Source organism: Schistocerca serialis, chromosome 1, assembly GCF_023864345.2.
Source record: "Schistocerca serialis cubense isolate TAMUIC-IGC-003099 chromosome 1, iqSchSeri2.2, whole genome shotgun sequence".
Taxonomy (NCBI): domain Eukaryota; kingdom Metazoa; phylum Arthropoda; class Insecta; order Orthoptera; family Acrididae; genus Schistocerca; species Schistocerca serialis.
In genome coordinates, this window is record NC_064638.1 from 1138923692 (window position 1) to 1138950109 (window position 26418).

At 42.5% G+C, this 26418-nt stretch overlaps 1 protein-coding gene across 1 annotated transcript in view; it reads right to left on the bottom strand.

Moving 5' to 3' along the window:
* LOC126459498 (putative inorganic phosphate cotransporter) overlaps positions 1–26418 on the bottom strand; it is a 67257-nt gene that overhangs the window by 20481 nt on the left and 20358 nt on the right. Inside the window, exons 2-6 of the mRNA XM_050095864.1 lie at positions 23558–23645; positions 19781–20004; positions 19547–19696; positions 8476–8608; positions 1474–1718 (exon numbers count right to left, since the gene is read on the bottom strand). Coding sequence (XP_049951821.1) covers positions 1474–1718; positions 8476–8608; positions 19547–19696; positions 19781–20004; positions 23558–23645 — 840 coding nt within the window. The remainder of the gene's footprint in view (positions 1–1473; positions 1719–8475; positions 8609–19546; positions 19697–19780; positions 20005–23557; positions 23646–26418) is intronic.

The following is a 26418-nucleotide window of genomic DNA, read 5'->3' on the forward strand; positions in this document are numbered from 1 at the left end:
GTCCCACTCCTCAACAGCAATTCGACGTAGATCCCTCAGAGTGGTTGGTGGGTCACTTCGTCCATAAACAGCCCTTTTCAATCTATCCCAGGCATATTCGATAGGGTTCATGTCTGGAGAACATGCTGGCCACTCTAGTCGAACGATACCGTTACCCTGAAGGAAGTCATTCACATGATGTGCACGATATGGGTGCAAATTGTCGTCCATGAAGACGAATGCCTCGCCAATATGCTGCCGATATGGTTGCACTATCAGTCGGAGGATGGCATTCACGTATCGTACAGCCCTTCGCGGCGCCTTTCATGACCATCAGCCACGTCGGCCCCAAATAATTCCACTCGAAAACAGCAGGGAACCTCCACCTTGCTGCATTCGCTGGACAGTGTGGCTAAGGCGTTCAGTCTGACAGGGTTGCCTCCAAACACGTCTCCGACGATTGTCTAGATCAAGGCATATGTGACACTCATCGGTGAAGAGAACGTGATGCCAATCCTGAGCGGTCGGTACGTCATGTTGTTGGGCCCATCTGCAGCGCGCTGCATGGTGTCGTGGTTGCAAAGTTGGATCTTGACATGGACGTCGGGAGAGAAGTTGCGCATCATGCAGCCTATTGCGCACAGTTTTAGTCGCAACACGACGTCCTGTGGCTGCATGAAAAGCATTATTCAACATGGTGGCGTTGCTGTCAGGGTTCCTCCGAGCCATAACCTGTAGGTAGCGGTCATCCACTGCAGTAGAAGTCCTTGGGTGGCTTGACCGAGGCATGTCATCGATAGTTCCCGTCGTTCTCTTCATGCTCGAACGACATCGCTTTGGTTTGCTCCGAGACACCTGGACACTTCACTCGTTGAGAGCCCTTCCTGGCACAAAGTAACAATCCGGACGCAATCGGACCGCGGTACTGGCAGTCTAGGCATGGTTGGACTACAGATAACACGAGCCGTGTACTTCCTTCCTGGTGGAAAGACTGGAACTGATCGGCTGTCGGACCTCCTCCGTCCAACACGCGCTGCTCATGCACCTTTGAGCGGGTTTAGTGACATCTCTGAACACTCAAAGGGACTGTGCCCGTGATGCAATATCCACAGTCAATGTCTATATTCACTAATTCTGGAAACCGAGGCAATGCAAAACTTTTTTCGATGTGTGTATTTCTTTATTTACATACAAATCACAGTAATAGTATATATATACGTTTTGTAAAAGTTAACTGACAAAGACAGCATGAAATATATCCCTCGTTCGCGATCAAACAAAGAAAGTAGAAAAAAAGCACGTGGCATCTACCAATTTCAGTTCTGCCATCTGGTGACAAGATACCACACTACGAAGAAGAAAGCAGCTGTCAGCTGAGCCCAGCTAGAGGATGATGTGAACTATATTGTCTATTAAAGGATTAAAAAATATGTGAAGTGAGAAACTGATTGGAGCTGAAACTGAATTTTACACCGTGAGTCCCTCTGTACTTACGTTATCCTTGACTATAGCCCCCACATAAAGTGGTGCAGCGACTGACATCAGTGTCCCGATACTACCAGTAATACCCATCATCAGGCCAGAGAAGTTCGGTGCGATGTCGATAAGGTTCATCTGGTAGCCCATGATGCTGATACTATTAAAACCGACGGAGACAGTCAGCAAGATCACAGCTGCCGTTGGGTCATCTACTGGGATGAAGCTGAGAGCTACCAAAGCCGCTGCTGGGATCCAGTAACCTGGAACACCCACTGAATATTACTTTCCCAGTTCAGAAAAGATAAATGTGACTTTATTAAAGAAATTAATGATGCCTATTACGCAGTGCATTAAGTGATTTGTCTGAGATGTAACTTCTCGAAGTAGAGTTCTTCACTTATATTCGAGCTGACTTCATTCTCCGGCAAATAATGCAATACATTTTCACGGATATTGGATGATCGGAAATGTTTCAGTTTGAGATCCGAGTCTTATATGTACTGAGCCTTACCTCTAATCACCTATTGATGTTTATAAATACTTCATTAAGTGTTACTTCATTTTTATTGTTTTTCTGATGTCATCTACTTCTACGTTTGGTGGTGTCAGTATTTTTCACTTTATTTCATCCTTTTGCTTACAGCAATTGCATAAAATCACATAAAATTTGGAAATATTTGCTAAGGTCTTATGGGACCAAACTGCTGAGGTCATCGGGCTCTGAGCCTGCCCACTTCTTAATCTAACTTAAACTAACTTACGCTAAGGACAACACACACACCCATGCCCGAGGGAGGACTCGAACCTCCGACGGGGGGAGCCGCACGGACCGTGACAAGACGCCACAGACCGCGTGGCTACCCCGCGCGGCCATCTCACATGAAATTTAATACATAGGGGAGAGTGTTCTACCTTGGAAACACATTTCAGACGTTTGCCTCTAGCCAACCCTATAATAGAACTTTAATATATTTTCTTATTCCATTTTAACAGATGACATTCAGTGTGTACGTGCTCCATTTTTTTCTGAAATTATAAAAATTACTTCGGAAAATTAAGGTTTGTCCAAATGTGAAAATATGTTCCATGGTACAACATGACTAAGTACCTGAGAACAAATATTTGATGGAAATTTAAAAGCGCTGCAAACGAGAAAATCTTTTCAGTGTTGTATTTAACAGTCTACCTGTTGCGTTATTACTCCGACACACACCAATAATCAAATTAAGCAGAATTATTCTCAAAACGAGTTACAAGGTAAAGGTAATACATTTTGAAATAGAAACTATGGGAAACTACAACCAACTTCCGTTTTCAAGACAGGTAAAGTTCTTAAGATATTTAAAAAAATTAGCTCATTTGCAAGTATGGCATGTATCATGTTAAAAGACCTTCTGTTTCAAGGTGGAAGACGATGCACGAACACCGCAGTATTGCTTAACTGTCAATATGGTGCATTAATAACTCTAAAAATATACAGCATTTTACTCACCATAAAATTCTGTAGCTGAAGAAGTAACAATATATTCCAAAGAGCTTTAATATATTGTACAGCACTTAAATGAAAGTAACGAGAAATATTTACAAATGCTGTGCAAAACACAGTCCTTTACCTAACAACAACAAAAACTGTAGAAACTGGCAAAAACTGATTATGGCGACCTGTTGCACCCTTTCCTTTATGTGATTTTAAAATCCATCACAAGACTGAAGTACCGAACAAAAAACATCGTGTTTTCTTAGGTACACTATCCTCACAGTACAACACTCTCACCTATTGATCTGCATGTACCCTACTGGTCATTCTAACTGCAGCATCATGGAGAAGGCGCACAACATATTTAAAATGTACATGAAGTGTACTGCATGCTTGGATATGCTAATGATAACGTTTCAGGGCAACAACCTAAAGCAGCTAGGAAGAACATCATCCACTTGTTTGCGAGAACACGGTTCGAGTCGGAATTAGACAGAGGTTTATCGTTCTGCGATATTGATGCTCGCGTTATTGGAATCCCACAACTGTCATGCGAAAACGTAATTGATGGATTCCAGGATCCCAACGACTCCACACAACCAGCGCCCGAGAAGATAGACATCTTGTTCACTTGACCCTGAGGGTCGTACAACCATCTCACGTAAGATAGGAAATAGGTTTGCTTGCAGTAAGAAAGTACCTTTACTTTCATTCAGTTGTATCAGCTTACGGAATGGCGCTACATCAATAACAAAGAAGCACTGTGTTAACTGTAATACAGTAGAGTGCCCATATTTGTTGCTCTGATAGCATCAGTGTGAAAGGATTCGAGTTATCTAGTTCCACCACAACAGACAGGTCAGGGCCAAAAATAATCCCATTCCTTGGGGTTCTGAACCTCAAATGAGGGGTGCGGTTTGCCACTGCCAGGGGCAGAGGCTGCTAGAGCAGCACCTAGGGAGGCCAATGTGGATGGGGCACCATCTAGCAGACCACTCATATTCGGTATCTGTACGGTGGGCGTAGTGATCGTATCTGTAACCTTTAGAAGGTCGAGTCCACTGGTGGTCACACCTACTCACTTCGAGCCCAGGCACTCTTGGGCTCACCAGTTTTATCCAGCTATGCCCAGTTTAACCACAGATTCTAAACCATGATGCCAAGTCCCTGATGGACAGGACTTGGAACTGAGTCTATTACTACTAGTGTCAGTGATTGGTCACACCACGTTTGACAAGTAACATTTTGATTCAGATCCCCTATTGCACATCTCTAGGCACCGAGAATGCCCATTACCCCGAAACCATGGACAGAGCAGGTTTCAAGCAGTCATGTAGTCTGCGAAGGCGCTCAGATATTAGTATACCACATGTAGACCAACACCTCAGAAGACTACCCCACCAGTTAACCCACGACTTCCTTGCCAGAGCAGATTCTGCACCAGAAGAACTAACAATATATTCCAAAGAGCTTTAATATATTACACAGCAGTTAAATTATAGTTTGTAATAATTACAAATGCTGCACAAAACACACAGAGTTTGGAGTCTAGTTCATACCATCTCATGAACCTCTAATCGCTGTCCCAACGTTTACCACTTGTATGTACTAACTACGTTTGTGAGACTCCTCTCACTGTGAATGGTGAGTAACATATGAGGTCTTCGACATGAGCCTTTATCCTAGCAAGCTAGGAATTTCGTAGATAAGAGGCAGTTTTAGGGGTAATCGCCACCCAGTTGACAGGGTGACAATCTGGCCACTGCACACTGGCACTCCGTTACTGACGACTCCCACATTGTGTAACATGGCCGACATCTCAAACGATGGCTCTGGCTAGTTGTCCTAGTTCCTCATGGCGGAGGGGGGTATCAGGTGTGCCCTAAGAGGACGTACCTTCATCCGTCGGCTACAGACCCGACTGGTGGCGCAAGGTAGCACCACCCAAGGTGCCATGTGGGCCTTAGTTGCAGCCTTGTCAGTCACCACGCCAGGGCGAAAAACCCAGCTCATCCGCTATAGCCTTCCAGCAACCAACATGGCAAAAATGACCAATACAGGGACACCCTGACGACCTTCGGTAGCAAGGTCACCATTGTTGTAGCTTCCCTTGATTCGACAGCAGAGAACTGTGCGCCGGCAGTGGTGGCACCAAGTCGTTCTCCGAGAAGGTCCTCAGTTCTGTCCACGGCAACACGATGGACGTATTGGTTTGTGGTTACAGCCTAGCATCTGGCGCGATGGTATGGCAATACCATTGGGTACACTTCACTATCAACCCTGGTTGCAGCTAAATTGCAAAAAGTTTTAAGGCCAGGCCGCTAAAGTTTTTTCGACTGCATCTCGAGCCAAGAACAGCTCCAGATCTTTCGCCCATTTAAAACATCCGGTCATGGGTTTGTGAGAAGCAGGCTCACCACCGCTCCTCAGTCACTATGATGACTGAAGCACCATACAGCGACATACCAGTCTCTGTCATCCTAGCTCACTTCAACTCGATGTCCAGCTCGGTCAGAACAATGTTGCTGTTATAGCAGTTCTGAGTATTAAATTCCACACACTTTCCATCCTAAAAATCACCTACAAATTGAATCATGTACTGGACTGCGTGCTCAAAGTAACAAAAATTTACATTATTTGCAATAATTTCTTGTGTTGCAAATGCTAATGTATATTGAAATATTTCCTTAGCCGAAATTTAACTTATTTTTTACATCTTTCCTTAAGTCATCATATGCATATACGTTTGGTAGAAGCATCTTTTGCTCAGATTGTGCGGTTCTAGGCGCTTCAGTCCAGACCGACGCTGCTGCAACGGTAGCAGGTTCGAATCCTGCCACGGACATGGATGTGTGTGATCTCCTTAGGTTAGTTAGGTTTAAGTAATTCTAAGTCTAGGGGACTGATGACCTCAGATGTTAAGTCCCATAGTGTTTAGAACCCTTTCAACCTTACTCAGATTGTCACTATAGACAATCAAATAATTTTAATACTGTGAGACCTAGGTTTCTCCCGTGGTATACAGTGTTCATACAACTTACGGGAATACAACCGGGTGACGCCGTCGACAACGGCCGATATTTTGACAGGATTGCAGAATGCCATTTTCAAGATATAACTGCAGCAAGTAAGCGCTGTGCAAAGGAAATCAGAGAAACACCACACAGATAACACAGAACCGCACGCTGTAAACACTAGCGGCATCACACAGTCCACAGATGACCGACGTCAGGAGTTATCGACAGTGAAATTAACCAGGCACGGGTGAGACAACATTAATTCACTCCCTCTCATTTTTGACAAGGGAGAGGACAGGGATCGAACAGAATTTAAAGAAAAACTACCATCTCTATTTATAAGATAACATGCTAATTTGATTTCAGTTGCTTCCTTAATAACACTTTTCCAAGAGCTGGAAGTGAATGCTAGAATCTCCATTTTGTTATGTTCCATATAATGACCGGTGTCACGACAGTGTTCTGCAAGGGAGATTTTGTAAGCGTGTTGTAAGCGTGTGTGCCGCTTATGTTCAGTACATCGGTCCTCCACAGTGATAATAGACTGATCAATATATGATATGTCACAAATGCAAGGAATACGGTAGACGCCCGCCTCATGTGTTACGGAACCTAAAAGGACCCTGGTCTTAGATCATAGTCGGAAAAGACATTTCACATCACATTTTATCAAAATACGACCAGTCCTGTTCGAAATGCTCCTGCGTAAGGCAAAAAGGTTGTAGACTTCGGTGCCACCTCGGTATTATCATCACTCACCCGGTGAACAGCTGGTCGACAGCGCAACGCACGTCTGATCTGTCTTTCACTGTAACCATTCTGACGAAAAGTGACTTGAAAAACATGTTCAAATGTGTGTGAAATCGTATGGGACTTAACTGATAAGGTCATCAGTCCCTAAGCTTACACACTACTTAACCTAAATTATCCTAAGGACAAACACACACACCCATGCCCGAGGGAGGACTCGAACCTCCGCTGGGACCAGCCGCACAAAAAAGTGACTTCAACATGGGCTAACCTGAGTTCGTCCCCGACAGACTCTCAGGGTCCGAGATGGAATGGTCCCTAAGAACTAAGGTACGAAGCACCCTTTCACGCTTAGCCGGATAGTGTCAGCTATTACCATGTAGATAGAAGTCAGTGTGAATAGGCCTCCTATAAACTGCATGTGGATCGAATTCAGTTACGCTAAAAACTCATTTTCACTGTCATGAGGCCAAACAACGGAAGTATCGCCTATTATCTGAAAAAAAAACGCGCAGGTATCAAAGCTGCCGATTCGAAGGAACGTTCCTCGAAGTCCTGCATAAACAAATTGGTGATATTAGGTGACAACAGGCTTTCCATTGCAAAGCCATCTGTCTGCTCGCATTGCTGGTCATTCAATAAAACGTAAGTGAGAGTCAACATATGTGGAAATAGATTCGTCAATTCAACACCAAACCTAACCTCAATTAACCATAACGAATCGACACAGGAACGGGAATGAAGAGAGAGACCGCTTAAAAACTTGTATTGTATTGTATGGAACTGGGTACCTAGAAACGCCGTAGAGGCTTCTTCCCCGCCGTAGCCCTCAGTGGTTCACAACCCCACAACAGGCTACAGCAGTCCACTCACCCCACCGCAGCCCCAAACCGAACCCAGGGTTACTGTGCGGTTCGGCCCCCAGTGGACCCCCTGGGAACGTCTCACACCACACGAGTGTAACCCCAATGCTTGCGTGGCAGAGTAATTATGTTGTAAGCGTACGTCGAGGAAGTGTTTGAGCAGCAATCACCGACATAGTGTAACTGAGGCGGAATACGGGGAACCAGCCCGCATTCGCCGAGGCAGATGGAAAACCACCTTAAAAAACATCCACAGGCTGGCCGGTACACCGGACCTCGGCACTAATCCGCCGGTCGGATTCGTGCCGCGGACCGGCGCTCCTTCCCTCCCGGAAAGCAGTGCGTTAGACCACACGGCTCACCGGGCGGGCTCATCAAAACTTACTTGAATAACAGATTCATTCAAACGCATTCCATCTACTAGACGTAAGAATTCCGTCGAGCTCTTAAAGTGATGCTCACACAGGCCTACCACAAAGCTAAACAGAGTAGCAAGGTGCTTTGCTACATGATATGCCGAAGTACCAACATTACTCACAATCCGGCGAAAACGTTTTAAATTTACTTACACATCGTTTGCTTGGTGGATTTGTGCTTTGAAAATGGCAGGGTGTGCTCCAGTCGAAGTATCGGTGGTTGTCGACGACCACCCAAAGGCATGCACCTAAGTTTTTGGAACATTTTCATACTATTTGTCGTAATTGCAATTGTTATTTCTTAGTAACTATGACGTAAAAAATGTACTTTATATGTGAAACCCTGCTCCGACGTAAGACAGGGCCTGATGGCCCTAATCATATCAGCTTAATAAATAAATAACTTTTCGACTTTATTGGTAATTTTCCTTTCTTGTATTTTCATGACGTATTGTACGAAAAGCAGTACATACTTATCTGCACATACTTCTTACCAATGGAATTGGCCACCTTCCTCAATGTCCCCTTGCTAAATATTTCCTTCTTCTCTACGCTGTTGATGACCCAGCTGAAGGCAAGACTCAGGGCACAGTTAACGACGTAAGGCAGTGCAGAAAGTAGCCCGTTCTGCGAGAACACACAGAAACATTCAGGTGCAGAATGGGAGCTTCTTCTTGCATTCCACAAAGTACCTCATAAATCAAAACGTATTGATAACACGGTACTCAAACCTAAAGAAACCGTATATTTACACGATATATCACACTGAACCAAAGCAGGTTCTTTATTATTATTGTCATTTTTTATTGTTATCGTTATTACCATTGTAGTAGACTATCTAAATTTTCAACACTGATACGTGTTGTCTAACGCGGAAAAATTGCCACAAGACACAAAGTAATGATTGTTCAAGTTTAACAGTGATGGAGCCTCAAAGAGATGTCAGTAGCACGCTCAACTCAGTCATCTTCAATGATCTCTATAAATGAATGGGAATCACCTCTGTACTGCGTTTATGAAGCTCTGGTTTTCATTCGACACTATTTCATTTTTTTAATTCACACTGGTCTTTAGTTCGTTCGAGCAGTCTCTAGAGACTAAACAACTCGTAACGAAAGGCACTTCATCTGTCGACCATGAATCAGTCTACCGTAGCCAAATATAGGAGTACCCACCACTAATTCCAAGCACCGTCCCAGAAATTAGTCATGGAGGCCGTGCGGCTGACGGATCTGTACAATGTGTACGGAAGTGTGATCCCTACTGAACGAATTATTCACCTGTGAACTAAAGTTGCGTCAGTTTCTCAGTCTCTAAGGAATCCATGGTATTCATTGTGGAGAGATTTACCTCACCACGTTAGGCAAGTTACACGTTACCTCTGCTATGCTTTTCTGTTGCTCATATGTGTGGGATGAGTTAGCCATCAGCCTCATTGGTGGCCTAGTCTTTACCCCGAACGGCGCTTGCATACTGGATGTGTCTATAATGTAAATGGGTCTGCATCTCGTATGACTAATCCTGTTTTTATCATGGAGCTACATACCTGCGGCATCTTGATCAGCAGATTACATCCGGGAAATTTTTTAAAGAAGTTCTAAAATGTCCATTTGTTGGTCATTTAGTCTTAGCTGGATCCTCGCCCTCCCCCCCCCCCCCCCCTGGAAACCTAGGAACTTTCCTCCAAGGTTTGCGATCACTGTATGGAATCTCAGATATTGTAACGATAGAAAGCATACAATCCTGGTCTGTGGATAATATGTTATACTCTTGTGAGAGAGTGCTCCTTTGGTAAACGGAGGTGAAGTATTGTTAACGAGCGTAACTGCATTATTATTGAAGAATTTTTTAAAAAAACTGAGTCGCGTCCAAAAACTACATTTAACTGTGCTGTGACTATGTCGAATAATATCTTCTAGACCACAAACAATAGTAATCATGTCTCAGGCAATTTTCTTATCTGTAATCTTTCAGTAGGGTAATATTTTAGACCACATACTTAAGTACCCCCAGCCTTCGCCATTGACACTCATAGCTAGATCGAAATCCAGTTTCTAGGGCGACGGATAGGTCGTCGCTGGCCTACAAATTAATCGCAAATATTACATAGTTCTTTACTGTAATTCCGTCACAGTTCCGTTTCATTAAACCGGGAACTAGTTTCCAACCGTCAAGTTCATTTTAAAGCCAAGCATATTAAAGCTGCACTAATAGTGCATGGTTAAGCGACAATCACTTCACACATAGGTATTACACATGTGATACACAGTGACATGGAAGACAGACGAGTTTCGTAATGTCGCCGTCTTCATGACGTCTACATAGTAAAACTGGTCTGACTTCCATGTTACTGTGTATCATGTGTGCATTACCCATGCGCAAATTGGCTGTCGCCTAACCAAGCACTATTAATGTAGTTTTAATAAGATTGCCTTGAAAATGAACTTTGCAGTTCGAAACTAGTCGCCAGTTTAATAAAACGTAACAGTGACAGAATATTATCCAAGTTAAAAAAAGATGGTATTTTAGGACCTTAAATGCTGGGACTGTCCCGTATCGTTACACCATGCCAAATTTTCTGGACTTTACAGGTGCATTTATTTATTTATTTACACGTCAAGTTCCGAAGGACCAAATTGAGGAGCAAAAATCCAACGTCATGTAAAGTGTCAGTACATGAAATTACAAAATAAAAGTAATAACAGATAAAAATAAATACTTATAAACATGAAAAAAGTCAATCCATAAGTTTAAGTAAACGCAGTCAACAACACAACAAGAATCAGCTTAATATTTCGAGGAACTCTTCGACAGAATAGAAAGAGTCACTCTTGAGGAAATTCTTCAGTTTCGACTTGAAAGCGAGGGATTACTGCAAAGATTTTTGAATTCGGGTGGTAGCTTATTGATAATGCATGCAGCAGTATGCTGGACACCTTTCTGCACAAGGGTTAAGGAAGCCCGATCCAAAGGCAGGTTTGATTTCAGCCGGGTATTAACTGAGTGAAAGCTGCTTATTCTTGGGAATAAGATAATACTGTTAACAAGAAATGACAGTAAGGAATAAATATATTGAGATGCCAATGTCAAAATACCCAGACTAGTGAACAGGGGTCGACAAGACATTCGTGAACTTACTCACCTTATTGCCAGAACCGCCCGTTTCTGAGCCAAAAATATCCCTTTAGAATGGGAATAGTTACCCCAAAATATAATACCATACGACATAATCGAATGAAAATAAGCAAAGTAGACTAATTTTCATGTCGAACAATCACTCACTTCAGATAACGTTCGAATAGTAAAAATAGCGGTATCAGGTCTTTGAACAAGATCCTAAACGTGAGCTTTCCACGACAGCTTACTATCTATCTGAACCCCTAGAAATTTGAACTGTCCGGACTCACTAATCATATGCCCATTCTGTGATATTAAAACGACAGGTTTTGTTGAATTGTGTGTTAGAAACTGTAAAAACTGAGTCTTACTGTGATTTAGTGTTAGTTTATTCTCTACAAGCCATGGACTTGGGTCTTGTACTGCACTATTTGAAACCGAGCCAACGTTGCACACAAAATTCTTTGCTACCAAGCTAGTGTCATCAGCAAACAGAAATATTTTAAGAGTTACCTGTAATACCAGAGGGCATATCATTTATATAAATAAGGAACAGGAGTGGCCCCAACACTGATCCCTGGGGTACCCCCTCCCCCTCCTTCTCCCCCCCTTACTTGACTGTACCCCACTCAGACTCCACATCATAGCCATTCTCATTATGAATAATGACCTTTTGCTGTCTGTTGCTAAAGTAAGAGGTGAACCAATTGTGAGCTACTCCCTGTGTTCTGTAATGGTTCAACTTCTGGAGCAATATTTTGTGATCAACACAATCAAATGTCTTAGTTAAATCTTCTGCCAGTAAAGCTGTGAGGACGGGCCGTGAGTTGTGTTTGGGTAGCTCAGATGGTAGAGCACTTGCCCGCGAAAGGCAGAGGTCCCGAGTTCGAGTATTGGTCAGGCATACAGTTTTAATCTTCCAGGAAGTTTCATATCAGCGCACACTCTGCTGCAGAGTGAAAATCTCATTCTGGCAGCAAATATGGTTGGAGAAGAAGTTCTGATCAACAGCAAATTAGACCGAATCTAACTCAGTCCACTTCACTAACTTGCCTTCGATAGTTTCCAAGAAAAATAACGGCCTAGTGGCGGTGGACGTTAGCCTGCCAGCTCTGGTGCAGCTCAGGTAATGGGGAAAGGGTTTCACACCAGCTAGCAAGCCTAGTCGACCTTCCAGGAGGTAGCCAGGAAAGGGAAGACCACATGGTCACAAGGAGCAGGGCTGAAGGATCCATTCCAAACTAAATAGATGGTGTTAGGAGGACGGCCTGATTTTTGGAGCTTAATGCGTTTAATAAGCAAACCATCCACCCTGTTCCAGCAACTCCGATCAGGGGTTCTCCACATCTATAGCACCCAACCACAGTAAGAGGTGACTGGGACAGCAGTCGTTGCAAGGAATTCCAATGTTCCACAATGACAAGCATCCACTCCTAGGCATACACGAGGAGGTAGCAGCTCAGGTATCAGAAATTTGATCCCTGTGTTGTCTATGGGCCCAACCAAAACGACACATAACGACCCCACCACATGGACTGGCTACCATACTGGCTATATACCACTGAAGGAGAACAGAGGCGAGGAAAAGATGGACCAGGTAGTAAGGTCATGCGCCGAAGACACAATGTAAGATATTCTTCCCAGTTGGCCAACACTGCGGAGACAAAATTTAGCCAACTAGCCCATGTTATGGAGACAAAATGTAGATGAGGAGATAAGAATCCAGAGAGGGATCAAAAACGCTGAAAAGGTAAGATGAAAAAGAAAAGAAAACATGAAGAACTAAACCACAATCAGATTACGTGGACCAACGTAAGCAAGGACCCCGAGAGAGGAGGAGGGGGCAGAGCTGAGGATTGAGGGCAGGGTGGGAGGGGCACAGGAAAGGGAGTTGTGAATGCAGCCCAGAGAAGAAGAATGGGCCGCAGTAAATCGTGGCCTCGTATGCACCGCACAGGAAGACACGAACGAACTGTGAGGGCCCTAGGATGTTAAGAATTTGTTCACATGTGTGTCGGCAAATTCGGAGTTCCGGCTCAGTGATCACGGATCATATTCGACAATTTGACTGCTCGCTATTTACCGAGATCATAAAACTCATCCGACATCTCCTAACTAAACAGTTCTAACACCATCCTGCGAGCAACAGGATGATGGTATGACTGCATCGAACACTCTAAGCAGCGCTTATGAGCCACGAAAGTAGCTGCAGCGACACATTTCCTCTCGTATTACTGGATTTAAGGACGGCCGCAGAAACCGATATTAACCTGGCACCGAGTCAATTAGTGTATGAACAACAAATTCGCGTTCCCACCGACCTTACAAAGAACCAAGAAGCGACGACACCCTCGTCCCACACACTGTAGGAATTCGCATAAAAACTGAGGTACTCAAAGCAACGACTCATTCCAGAAGCACCAGCCCATCACGCGATCAAGTAGACGTTTTTACATCTCTAGAGTTGTTGCAGAACCATATCGAGTATTACACAGCAGCTCGCACACTTTTAATTCTTCAACGCTGTAATTCTACAACACTGCAGAAAGAGCAAAGTCTGCATACGTTATAGACGAAGAGCTTTAAAAGACGCCACATGCGCCCCTCCCCCCCCCTCCGCCAATTTAATTATACCAAGTGAGCAGCTTACAGAGGACAACAGCACCACAACTTCATCGAACAGTTCCGTCTCCGTCAGATTTTATTACATGAGCAAGTCGGAGAACCAAACATACTGATCCGAACATACTGCGCACAGTGCTCTCTCACCCAGTACGGCCATACAGGGTGGTTATAATCAAAACTTCTGCTACTTGAACCACTGTAGGCAGAAAAGTAGTTACCATAGGGGTACCCAATTTCGTAGGAATGACGTTCAGACTATGAGCTGCGTTGTTAGCAGTGTCAGTTTCACGACTTGCAGTCAGGCGCCAGTGCTGGTTCGGCGACGTAGGGTTGAAACACAAGCAACAGTGTGCATTCCAGTTGCAGGCAGTCCACATGGGTCTGGACAGGTGAACAGCAATTTTACTCGTAACACTATCAAAACAACAGCAATAGTGCTGCTGTTCTTCAAGGGTGTTGACACATTGCTCGTGAGGTCGTTCGTTTACTTCACCACACATCTGGGGAAACGCGAATCATAAGTCGATCGTTCCAAACTGCATGGCTATCAACATGACTAGATTTGAAACCGTGTGATTTCTGGTTGTGTGGTTTCCTGAATGAGTGGGGGTTTATCGAAGGGTCACTAACCCGCGTTGGTGGTTGAAGATGAGCATAGCGAGGAAGGTAGCCAGCATTCCACATCAGATTTTTCGGGCAGCAGTAGAGCGGTCTCTAGTGGGGTTCCACTCTATCGTGAATGTAGATGGTCGTCACATTGTGCAATGTTTGCAGACTGGAACGTAAAACTGATACGCATTTAACAAATGTCACCCTGTCATGTGGAAATTAATGTGTGTTTCTTAATGGTTTTTCCACTATTTCTCTTCCGCATGTCCTTACAAATGTTTTCACAGACTTTCATTGTCCTTCAATTACTCGTTTTTGAAGGGAGCCCTCTCAGCAGCGTAGGTTTGATAATAACCACCCTCTATTTCCGACGGACACTCAGAGGAACCTCTGCCAGCGATACCTAGTTCAGCACCTGCTCAGCCGCCACCTGCAACCACCTACCACAACGTAGTTCCAATTGAAATGTCGGAACTTCCCGGATATTTCTTCACATGAGCACGGTGATAAATAAGTCCCAAATTCCCTTCAGTCTCGGTCGCGCCCCTGATTCCGGAAGCAGACTCTCCTGTAATCGACAAATAAACAGGCCAGCTATCGGTCTACATTTGCAGAGACCGTATAGCACAGTTGGTAACGCAACTTCGACGCAGAAACGGCCCAGCTGTGATCAAACCCTTGGCAGTGTCGCACAGTTGGTCACTCGTAGTTCCACCCCTGAAAGAGTGACTCCTAACTGTGTAACTGCAGGTAACCAGGAGTGAAAAACTTTTGGTATGCAGATTAATGCCAAAAAATTATCTAGCAGTAGTCTATCGACTCTTTTCATCATGGAGAACACTCCCTCGCATCTATTTTCACATGACGTAATGGTGTCAGAAGTAGAGTGATGATCAGCAAATTCATAGTTTTTTATTGTTTCAACAAAGAAATTCACTAAAAAGAAAACGACAACGAAATTTAGGAGAAATAAGGCGTGGTAAAAAATTGCTGTTTTGAAGATCGCGCCGCAGCTCGTTGTGTGAAGCAGTCGACACTGCTTGTATGTTTGCATATCGCACATAAATCGAGAATTGTGACTACTGAAACATTCCCCCTCCGTTTCTGGCGGTGGCGCCGCTGTGGCAATCGCAGCTTTGGTGTCTCCCTCTGGTGGGAAAGGGGAAAGGTTGCCTGTTCACGTGCATTTAAGGGGCGCTATCAGCTCGGCGGTTGGTCAGTCGGAGTTAGTGTCTGGTCAGTTGGTCAGCCGGGTCAGTGTTGGGCATCAGTGTCTGCCTGTCGTCCGGAGTGCAAGCATGTGTTAAGTCGCCAGTCTGCTCGAGTTTGTTCAGGCAATGGTCATTGGCGGTTGGATCGATCGGTTGGTCGGTCGCGCACTGGGACACAAGATGACTTGTCCGTCTTGAGCGTCGGCGCATGTGAGGTCGCCACGCCAGTCCAGTGGCCCGCGCCGTGTAGCGAGGGGTAGTGGCTTCGCGGCCGACACGACAGCAACAGGAGTCAACCGACGACATCGGTCTGACCGGCGCGAGCTGCGACGCCGTGAGACGGGAGATCGGCGCGCCTTCCTGCGTCCGTTGAAGCGGCTGGCAGCGGACGGTTCGGGAGAGCGTTTTGGGGGTGCTGCGCCAGGTCTTCGCCAGACATCGCAGTTTATTATAAGTTAAGTGATTCTTCATATGTTGCTTCATTTACTTGTTAAATTCTACTTGTTTTCTTCGTCAGTCTCTCGTCCACAGCTTGCTCGTCTGTCTCCCGTCCGCATTTGTTGGGCAGTTAGTGTCTGTCTGTCTGTCTGTAGGTCTGCCGTACGTTAATAGCTGCCGCTGTCATGTTTGTCGGATCCTGTGTTAACGAATTTATTGCTTGAAGTGTAACGGCCGAATTCCTGAAATATGTTTTTATCTTGCCTACCATCTTGAGAGGCGGTATATGTGTAATGTAGAGCATGTTGTATATTTTATGTAAGACTGCATTTCATGGTCATTTTAGTACATAAAATTGCCACCCTCCCACAGTAAGAGTTTTTTTTTTTTTTTTCAAACCAAGTTGCACCTTCGGTGGCAAGTTAATTTTTTTAAATGTTAGTGTTTTGTACCATTTCTATCCCTCCTACGGGGTTCATAGTTTATGTGCTTGTGTGAGTTGTTAAAATTTTTAGTTTAAAGTAATCTGGTGTGTTGCAGATTTGCACCAGTGTAGTCTTTCAGAGCTTGTTGTGAGCAGTCGTGACTACGGCCGTGTCAAAAGGCAGCGGCAAGGTTCTCAGCCCGAAAGCTCATACTGTCAATATTTGTTGTTTCTGCCTCTGAATAAAATTGTAACTTGATGTTTTGAGGATGCTTTCTGATTATAATTTTAAATCTGTTTAAAAAAAGGGCTTTTAGAAATAAAATTTCCATTTGTTGAAAGAAATTTAATTTGTTTTCATCAGTTACCCAATCGCAACTACTTCCACGCTCACATAGTGTGATTAAATGTGTTAATGTTCTTGATGAATCGTTCGTAAATGAAGTAAATTCTTAAGAAAAGGTTTTGAAAGTAAATGCACGGTTCAAGAATGTTTACCCAGCTTATATAGGGTATTCCCATGATAGCAACACTTGAAGCATTCAACATGCCCCAAACCGTCATAAAACCCGCAAAATAGTGGACACCTTTCGTAATGCCTTCAAGATAGCTCTTAAACTCATTTACTTACCTGCAGGTATTACCCCTCGCCATCCTTTTTACTGGAAGTGCGGAACCCTAATGAGGTATAGACCCGGAGAACAGTGATGTCCCAAGTGACAACACCATGAAAAAACATGAAAAAGTTGTTAAGAAATCGAAATACGTTGAAGCACTTATTTGGATGCTATAGTAGAGGGACAAATGCAAACACAGTCGCAGTTTGATACGGCATACGGCTTTACTACACGACACAATTATGCCATTATGTGATAAGTTATCGAAGCACTCAGATAAAATCGCAAAACTTCTGTAACAACGAAATTGTATAGATAAGGTTTACCAGTCTCACCTTGCCTTTCGTGAGATGTATTACTAACAGCTTTAGTCCAATTTGATTGCCTTTTGCGAACTAACAAATTCATACGACTGAAACAGAAACACACATCGATTAACCCCCCCACCCCCCCCCCCACCCCCACCCCACACGTACCGCCCTGCAATGTCATTAGAAGCCGGCTGCAATCATCAGAAATTTCAAAAACAAAGAAACACCGACCGAATAGGCAGCCGTGTCATCCTCAGCCTTTAGGCATCACCGGAAACGGAGGTGCATGCGGTCTATTTCCAGGCCGTTGCCAGTTTTCATGACCAATGACGCTACTTCTCAATCAAGTAGCTCCTCAACTGGAATCACAAGGGCTGAGAGCACCCCGCTTGCCAACAGCACTCGGCAGACCAAGACGTGACCATTCCATGTGCTAGCCAAGCCCGACAGTGTTTAACTCCTGTGATCTCCCAGGTACTGGTGTTAGCACTATGGTAACACCGTCGGCAATTAGAAATATCAGCAGAACAAAAACGCAGCTCTGACCAAATAATATGGTTTATGCTCAGTTCAATGAGCCTCATAATGACCATTAATTATCATAACTTGTTATTTGGTCTATAAGGCTTCGATTAATAACATCATCGTCCTCTGTCGACGTGCACTGTACTGTGAAGAACCAGACTGCCTATCAACCATCAACACTGGTAGCTGCCACGGCCAAGTAAAGCGTTTCGTGCTGAACCTGAAGTCATCTTCAGATGCCGGATACTGGTGATGAAACTCAGCACCCACACAAAGTATTCCCGTGCCCGAAAAGAGCTTGGCCAATACCTACAGATTTCATTTGTCTGTTTTGAGAAAGTGATATACTGCCGAACTTGAACACCATTTCTTGTGTCCATCTGGCCCATAGGACCTCATTTCTATGCTCGACGAGGGACAACAACCGACTCGTCGAGTCAGTGAGTTATCAGCAGTAGCTGACATATTTTCAGATTTACGCATTTACTCCGATCGGTGCTGTAGCTACAATCTGTTCCTCATCTTGCCGCACCCACGGGTCATTGCGCTAGTGTGGCCTCTTATGTCCCTAAAAGCACAATCATAATTCGTTCTACGTTCTGATTATAGCTCAAGTAACTCTCTCACAGTAAATGTCAGAAAAATTCTCATGACGTCACATGAAACACACACATCAAGTCCAAAGCAGCTGACGAAAGTGGTCCCATATCGTAAATGGCTATATGCAAATGGAGGCATCCAGCTTAGCGTACCAACCTCAAGCCTTCTTCGTTAACTTGTTTGAAGCTCTCACAGCTCGTTGCACTGTAAAGGGAAATCGTATTTCAACTGAGGAAGTGCTAGGAACAAATTACTATTCGTTCCTGTAGGTTCGTAAATTAAATTCTGCAAAGTATGCACTATTACCGCAGCATCCAACTATGACTACTCCTACAAGGTACTAAATCGCTATTGCCAGTAGAGTTCTGAATAGCTTTTATCATTATATGTCACAAGAGAATCTACTAGTCTTTAACTCTGGGAGTTTGATCCAAAAGCAAGACTTGCCCATTGTTAGGACCTTTTCGTACCTTTTACGTTAGCAAAGGCTATCCGATGACTCTTGTCATCTCAGTGTACATCGCATTTGGAGCCAGTCACCACAACTGATACAATTGTGACGAAACAGTATGTCATATTCATCATCTCTTGGTACTTGGAATATGAAGCTGGGAAATTCTGCTGTCCGACTGGAATGCTGAGGACTTCGCATAATTACCGTGCGGTACATCCACAAACAAATAGACGACCCTAGAATTAGAAATTATAACTTTCTGAAATTTCGTAAGCTGGCTTTCTCTCTCAAAATGGCGCGCAACTTTGTTTATATCTAGGACATGTTTATTTCACTGCATCGTTAGAAGAACGTAAGCTAGAGATCTGGAGCTGCAAACGTTGGTGGACCGGATTGATTTCATAATGATTCAGTCTTTGATTGTCGGTAACAGTTTGGATAATTTACACAACATCCATAATTTTTCCAGACTCATTTATAAAGTTACGAGCAAAGTCTAAAGCACCTCAGAGTACTGATATGTGAAATGGATCAAAGGGTGGAGAAAACTCTCTATAATCAGTTCCCCAGTTAACAACTTCCGTCATACATTTTACACCCAAGTACAGTTGATGATGTAACCTATTTTACTTACAGATGCAATGTCAAATCGAAGAACATTACTCAGATACGTTGGTATCTCTGTCAGGAGTGTGTAGTATCCCCAGCACAGCGACATAGTGGCTACTATAGAAGCAAATACGGGCAGTGATGTGAAAATTGATATCCACGGCGTTGGAAACTTCTGTAAACAACATACGTAAAACAGCCTCAGTAATAACATATTCAATAAAAGTACGTATATCGTAAAAAATAAATTGTATCCTACCTTTCGTTCACGAGAGACGTCCTTCCAAGATTCTTCAATATAAATAAGTTCTGCTCTAGAAATATTCTTATGTCCAGAAGGAGTATTCCCTCCAAACCAGAATAATATCATTCCCCAAAGTATGGAAAGTCCACCAAAGAAGTAGAATATAGATGGCCACCCAAGAGCACTCTGAGCTAATGCTCCTGATATAATCATTGCTACTACTGTGCCCAGCTGATCACCTACAGAAACGTTAAGAAAACAATATCATTATAGCTTCATTTTGAATGAGAACAGCTGATCGTTCCACCGTCAAAAGAAAATGCATTAAACAGATTAATATTTATTCAAATCACGATGCCGTCGAAACGAACTGCTTGCAAAGTTATATGTCTTCAACCACGTTGTTTCTCAATAATTTCTTATTCGCAAACCATACTGTACTTCCTAAATTAAAAGTACAATGCCTGAGACACTCAAGAAAATAGAACTCTATAATTGATGGGTATGGGAAAATACAATGGTAACGTACATTAGCTACAAATGGAGATATGCAATTGAAAAAGTTTAAAAAATATTTCATACATAAATTATTAAAATTTTATTATTAGTGCAACTCGTAGTCACTGTACAATATCTTAAGCACACATATCAAGGGAAAAAGTACCAGCTTTGAGTTAATAATGTCCTGAACTCTATCTTCCCCTAGCTGTGGCGAACATATTATGTGGCATACCATTGTTTTCCTGCAACAAACACATGACAGCTGAAAATTCTTACATTTCGTCTGCAGATGCAACTACATACTCACCCTCATTTGTAGATGTCTTCTTAATTTTTATTGCTTTGTAGAACTTGTTATAAATAGGTGGTATCCAGTTCCGTTCAGATATGGGGTCTTGTTCCTTCTTAGAGCCAATTGGAACTGACCCAGAACACTTCTTCTGAAGACTGGTTCCTTCTAAGATTGTAGGGCAACCTCGTTTGTGTAAACTGACTTTCTGTCAGTTTTCCCCATGCAATTTATTTGATACGAACAAGATTCCTGGCTCATCTGCATCGAGGAGGAGCCATACAGCGTCTCGTAATAACACGTTGTGCCCTTCTACTGAGATATTCTTTTGAGTAAATGTAGATCTCATGTCACTGATGCATACAAAATCTTCTGATGACATAACATGGACACAAAATGGTCGGTTTTGGCCACACTTCTTCAAGGTGTCCACCAAATCTTGAGAGGCATATACAAACTGCACATGTAGGCGAACATACTGGGCCACAACAGCAATCGCTTGGCACCATGAGATGTCTAGGAAATGGGAAGTGGTGCTCAGTGGTGGAGAATCTTCCTTTTGCTATAAGCAACATTCAAACAAACACAATGTTGCACTTTTTGTTTTGACTTGAGCAGTTGTCTGAAATTGCAATGAACTTGGTTGGTTGGTTGGTTTGGGGAAGGAGACCAGACAGCGTGGTCATCGGTCTCATCGGATTAGGGAAGGATGGGGAAGGAAGTCGGCCGTGCCCTTTCAGAGGAACCATCCCGGCATTTGCCTGGAGTGATTTAGGGAAATCACGGAAAACCTAAATCAGGATGGCCGGACGCGGGATTGAACCGTCGTCCTCCCGAATGCGAGTCCAGTGTCTAACCACTGCGCCACCTCGCTCGGTGCAATGAACTTAATCCCTCGTGTATTGTGCTCTTCAAAACACTTCCGTAAGCAGCTGCCTATTTCCTCTGAGCCCCTTGATGCTACCGTTTCACCCCCAAAGAAAGAAATGACCTGGTGACGAATTACCGGGAGGAATGCTGAAGTCATATGTCTACAGTTTCCTCTTATAGAATATTGGACCTGTAGAGAGTATAGGAGTGGGCAATGCCTGTTGTAGATCGAAAGTTATTAAATGAATGTCTTTAGCAAAAAGTGCCGTCTCTGTTTGCACTTTTATATTATCTTGACCTGCATGGGCTCTTATGAGATGTAATTCCTTCTGTATATTTATTTCTCTTAATTTTTCCGCGTCGTTGAATTTCATTTGAATCGCATGTTGGACAAGTATCTGATTTTGGTAATTTGAATGAAATATTTAAATCTTGAATGAAAATGCGATGGTACTTATAAAAAGACACAGGCCTCGCTTTGGTATCAGGACAGTATTCATCTTCATAATAGGTGTAGCAACTTCGTATCGAATATTCCATCGACACACAGAATTTTTCACCATTATTTTTTCTAATGTATTGACTTTTGTATTTTGGAATACCTTTTATATATTTTTCGACAAACTGCACGTCTTCCTGTGAGTAGGCACGTGGTCTATTCTTGAACCAAACAACTAAGCATTTTGTCTATTGAAGCCCCACTGTTCCAGAATGACTTGTTTATACTCTGTATAAGCTTCTCCCCAATCCGTTCAAACATGTTTTAGAAAATTTGCAGGAAGCCCCAACTAAATTTCTCGCCTGGACCACTATACCTTCTTTTGTAGTATACTCAAGTACACTATTCCTTGCAAGTTTCTTCTGTTGCTGTTTCTTCACTAGACTTTTACTTTTTCTCGATGTTTCCATTGTGACGTCTTTAATCCCAGGGTTGGTTCTGTTGCGATCGTCTTCCTTCTATTAAGAAAAAAGTTTTGTATGGATAGTGTAATATTAAAAAAGTGCTGCTAACCAATAAAATGGTAACCCCATAAGTAATAAGGTGAATAAAATATTAAGCCACAAATACGAGAATATTTCTTTTTGTAAACATCCCATGATTTACTGAGGACAATGTAGTTGCATTGAAAGACGTGTTGACTCTATATTCGTATCAAGATCTTGTAAAAATATTGAATATGTAAATAAAATACGTAGCCTAACTAGCTAGCACAAAGATAATGGTAGCCAGCAAATAATAACACGATGTGGAAAACAAAACTTACTTGACTTGCAGTAGAATTAATATAAGCAGAATCTTCTATCTCCTCATTTAAATTGAAATCTGGATCATTAATGTCATCATCAAAACAGTCAGAATCACTGGAATCACCACACAATTCACTTAAAATTACAAAAATATCACAACTTCCTTCGCTGCGATCTGCTGCTGCCTTCATTTTGAATTTGTGAGTTATCATTGTTCCTCAGCGGCGTATGTGGATTCCCACAGAAACAAATCAAGGTTGTGCTACCATTACAGTGAGGGAACTTCTGATATTTTTGTAATTTTAAGTGAATTGTGTGGTGATTCCAGTGATTCTGACTGTTTTGATGATGACATTAACACTCTAGATTTCAATTCAAACGAGGAGACGGATGATTCTGCTTATATTAATTCTATTGCAAGTCAAGTAAGTTTTGTTTTCCACGTCATGTTGTTATTTGCTGGTTACCATTGTCTTTGTGCCAGCTAGTTAGGCTACGTATTTTATTCCCATATTCAAGATTTTTACAAGATCTTGAACGAAGATAGAGTCAAAACGTCTTTCAATGCAACTACATTGTCCTCAGTAAATCATGGGATGTTTACAAAAAGAAATATTCTCAATAAGATGAACTCGTTACACCACCTAGCGTAGATCAGGGTTACCATTGTCTTACTATACTAGGTTTGAAAAATTCAAATTTGAGGGTTACCATTGTCTTTCTCCATATTTTGCAGCTGCACAATAGTAGAATGTTTCTCATACTTTTCACTGAGCTAGTAAAAGATTTCTCAAAACTGCCCATACATCTTTCACTTGCGTTGAAACTATATACACATAAAACCGTTACAATCAAATTAAATAGGCATACTGAACATACGTCACCTGTGTAAACAGCTGTTCCCAAAACATCACTTTCTTTGGGTGGGATCCATTTTGCCAGCAAGGAATGTGTGCATGGGAATACGAAACCCTAAAATACCAAGGAAACGTATGGTAAGACAAACTTTATGGAAAAAGAAACATCGCAACAGTACTGTCATTACCAGAGATGAAACGGATAGCTCTTTGGCGGGATACCAGTTGTCCGGCCGTCCTGTTAGCTGGATGTTCAACCGATATTCAGTGGAACAATTTCAAGGAGCATGTCGTAACTTGTAGAGTGAGCGAGACCACAGAGGTCAGGTGCAGACAATCCGGCAGATTCGGGTGAATTCGGGCATTGTCGTTCATGAATGAAGCGAACGAATGACATATCGATTGAGTGACTCAGCTATTTGATTTCTTAAAAAACGTGATTTCTTTTAAATTTTTGTAATTTGATGTTATATCTGAAAATGATTTGTTCATTGGAAGTTGAATCATAAAAATTCTCATCGGTAAAGGAGAGACCGGCCGTATGGTAATTGAAATTTTTCGTAGTGGGGAAGTAAAAAAAGTAGATAAGTAACAACAAACTAGTTTCTCTTCTTTTATTTTGAATTGTTTTATTACACTGATCAACAAGATGTTTGCCCGTATAAGTGATTGCTGATATAGTTAAGTGGGTTTCTGTTTATCGAATATTCAGTTTATTTAAAATTGTTTGGTATACGTACATGTTTTTGCAAAGTGTAGTTATAAGAAACCACTTAAAGTAATAGAAAATATCTAATATACCTTAAGCCTAATGACATATTGTTTTTCTCCAATAGCTACTTCAGCCATGAAAAATCACTTGACGATGGAACATCCAGATAAATTTCAAGCAGTTAATAAAGTTACAGCCTCCTTCGGCGCTTCACCATTTTCAGCCACCCTCAACACAAATTCGTCTTCAACAAAAATAACTATGCTAGAATCTTCTGAAAGCAAATTGATTTGGGTCGTACACAACGTAAAAGGCAAAAAAAATATTATTATTTAATACAGATATAATTGCACTATACAATGAACCATTATCTACCATAGAAAGGACCGGATTTACAAGAATCCTAGAACAAGCTTCATATCGCAGCTGAAACATGGAGTTCTTGGTGTGAAGCCTTATCAAGATTCTCGAGATGGAGAAAATACAGCAAAGAAGCTTACATAACTCTAGTGTGTTGGGTATAGTGGGACAGCAACTCATTTTTAGATTGTGATGTAACAAGAGAGAGCCAGAGTTGCAACTAAAATGGATGTTGTAAGGCTTCGTGATTTTGGACACCTTACATGTCGGGTTCCTCGGTTGTATGTGTCATTTATAGTGTTCCAAGACTCTGGTTTTGCACATGGGACAGGCTTTTGTGTGTATATTTCACTTGTTTGAGATTTAATACATGTGGCATCGAGAGTGACGAGAATACCTCCCTTACGTAAATTTGCATCCGTAAGTTATGTAGAAACAGGATGGAAGCATCACTGGATGGGAGGCCAGTTTTAGTTAGCCACACTGTATCACCATGGCCTGCAAAACCGCAGCCTTGTAAAGGTCATGCGCAAGTGGTGGACACGACAGAGAACTGGAGGAAGAACACATCACATGAGTGGCGCATGAGGACGTAACTTATCACTCTTGTGGATGATGGAGTGTTAATAACGGGGGGTAACAGACATGGATGTTCACTAGAAAGCCAGCCACTTAAAAGACGCTGTAGTTATTAAGCCATTTGCTGATGGGGCAGCCACGACAACTAGAAATGAAAGAGCGACTTCCATTGGCTGTTCTATCTAGTGTCCAACAACACTGTAGAAATGTATTGTGCTGAATCTTTTATTCGGCAAACTTGGTTGGTTTGAGATTGGCTGCAGCCCGAAACCGGTCACGGACTAAATAAACATCCATTTTAATTCTAGCTCTGGCTGCCTCTTCTTGTGTCACAAAGAAGCTTTATTCTGTCACAGATCGCAGGGATATTTTCCAAAGAAAAATGCATTTACTCATTAATGATAAAGACAAAGTTGTTCTGGAGGCTCAGTATAATTCTTGTAAATGTTCCGTCAATTCACTTCAGAGGATTGTAACTCATTGAAGGTCCAATCTGAAGTAGAAGGAGAAGATATCAGCAGGGGAGGGAATTCCATCTTTTATGTGGTAGAGCGCCTATTGAAACAAAATCAGGCTATGTCATGATACGCTTATTACTTTGATGTCTCATGAGTAGTTGTGGTTGGAGAAGTGAGTTAAGCTTTTGAAGAACTTGAAGAAATAACAAAAATAAGTTCTCGTCTCTCCTGTCTATCCCCAGTAAAAGTACATGTTATGACATTAAATCAGTATTTATGTAAGGTTGAAACAGCACAGAGGACCTCTCACTCACGGCAGACGAGAGCTGGATTAGAAAGTCGTTTCAGCTTAAATGAATATCCAGATTACTTGACAGCAAGCTTCCTACATGTAAAATTCAACACAGATTGCTTGGGGATTGTTGAAACTGAAAGAGCTCAACAGACGGTCTTATACAAATTCTGCGAAGAATTTTCCACCAGTAGCAAGTCATCTCGAATGCCAGTTGAAAGAAGTAGAGCAGACAAGGTTGAATCAACTATGACTCGTAAAGCTCACGACACTTTTTGGGATTTCTTTAATTTGTTGGTAAATGAAAATAATAATAGTCAGTTTGATGGTCAAGAAGCAAACACGAGTGCAAGTGAGATTAACTGTTATTTGAAGACAGTTCGAATCATTCACGATCATGATCCTGGTATTTGGGGGTCAGCTAATGCCGCGCAATGACAGAATTTGATAAAGCTACCAGAATTTATCTTTGAGTAGCTTGCAACTG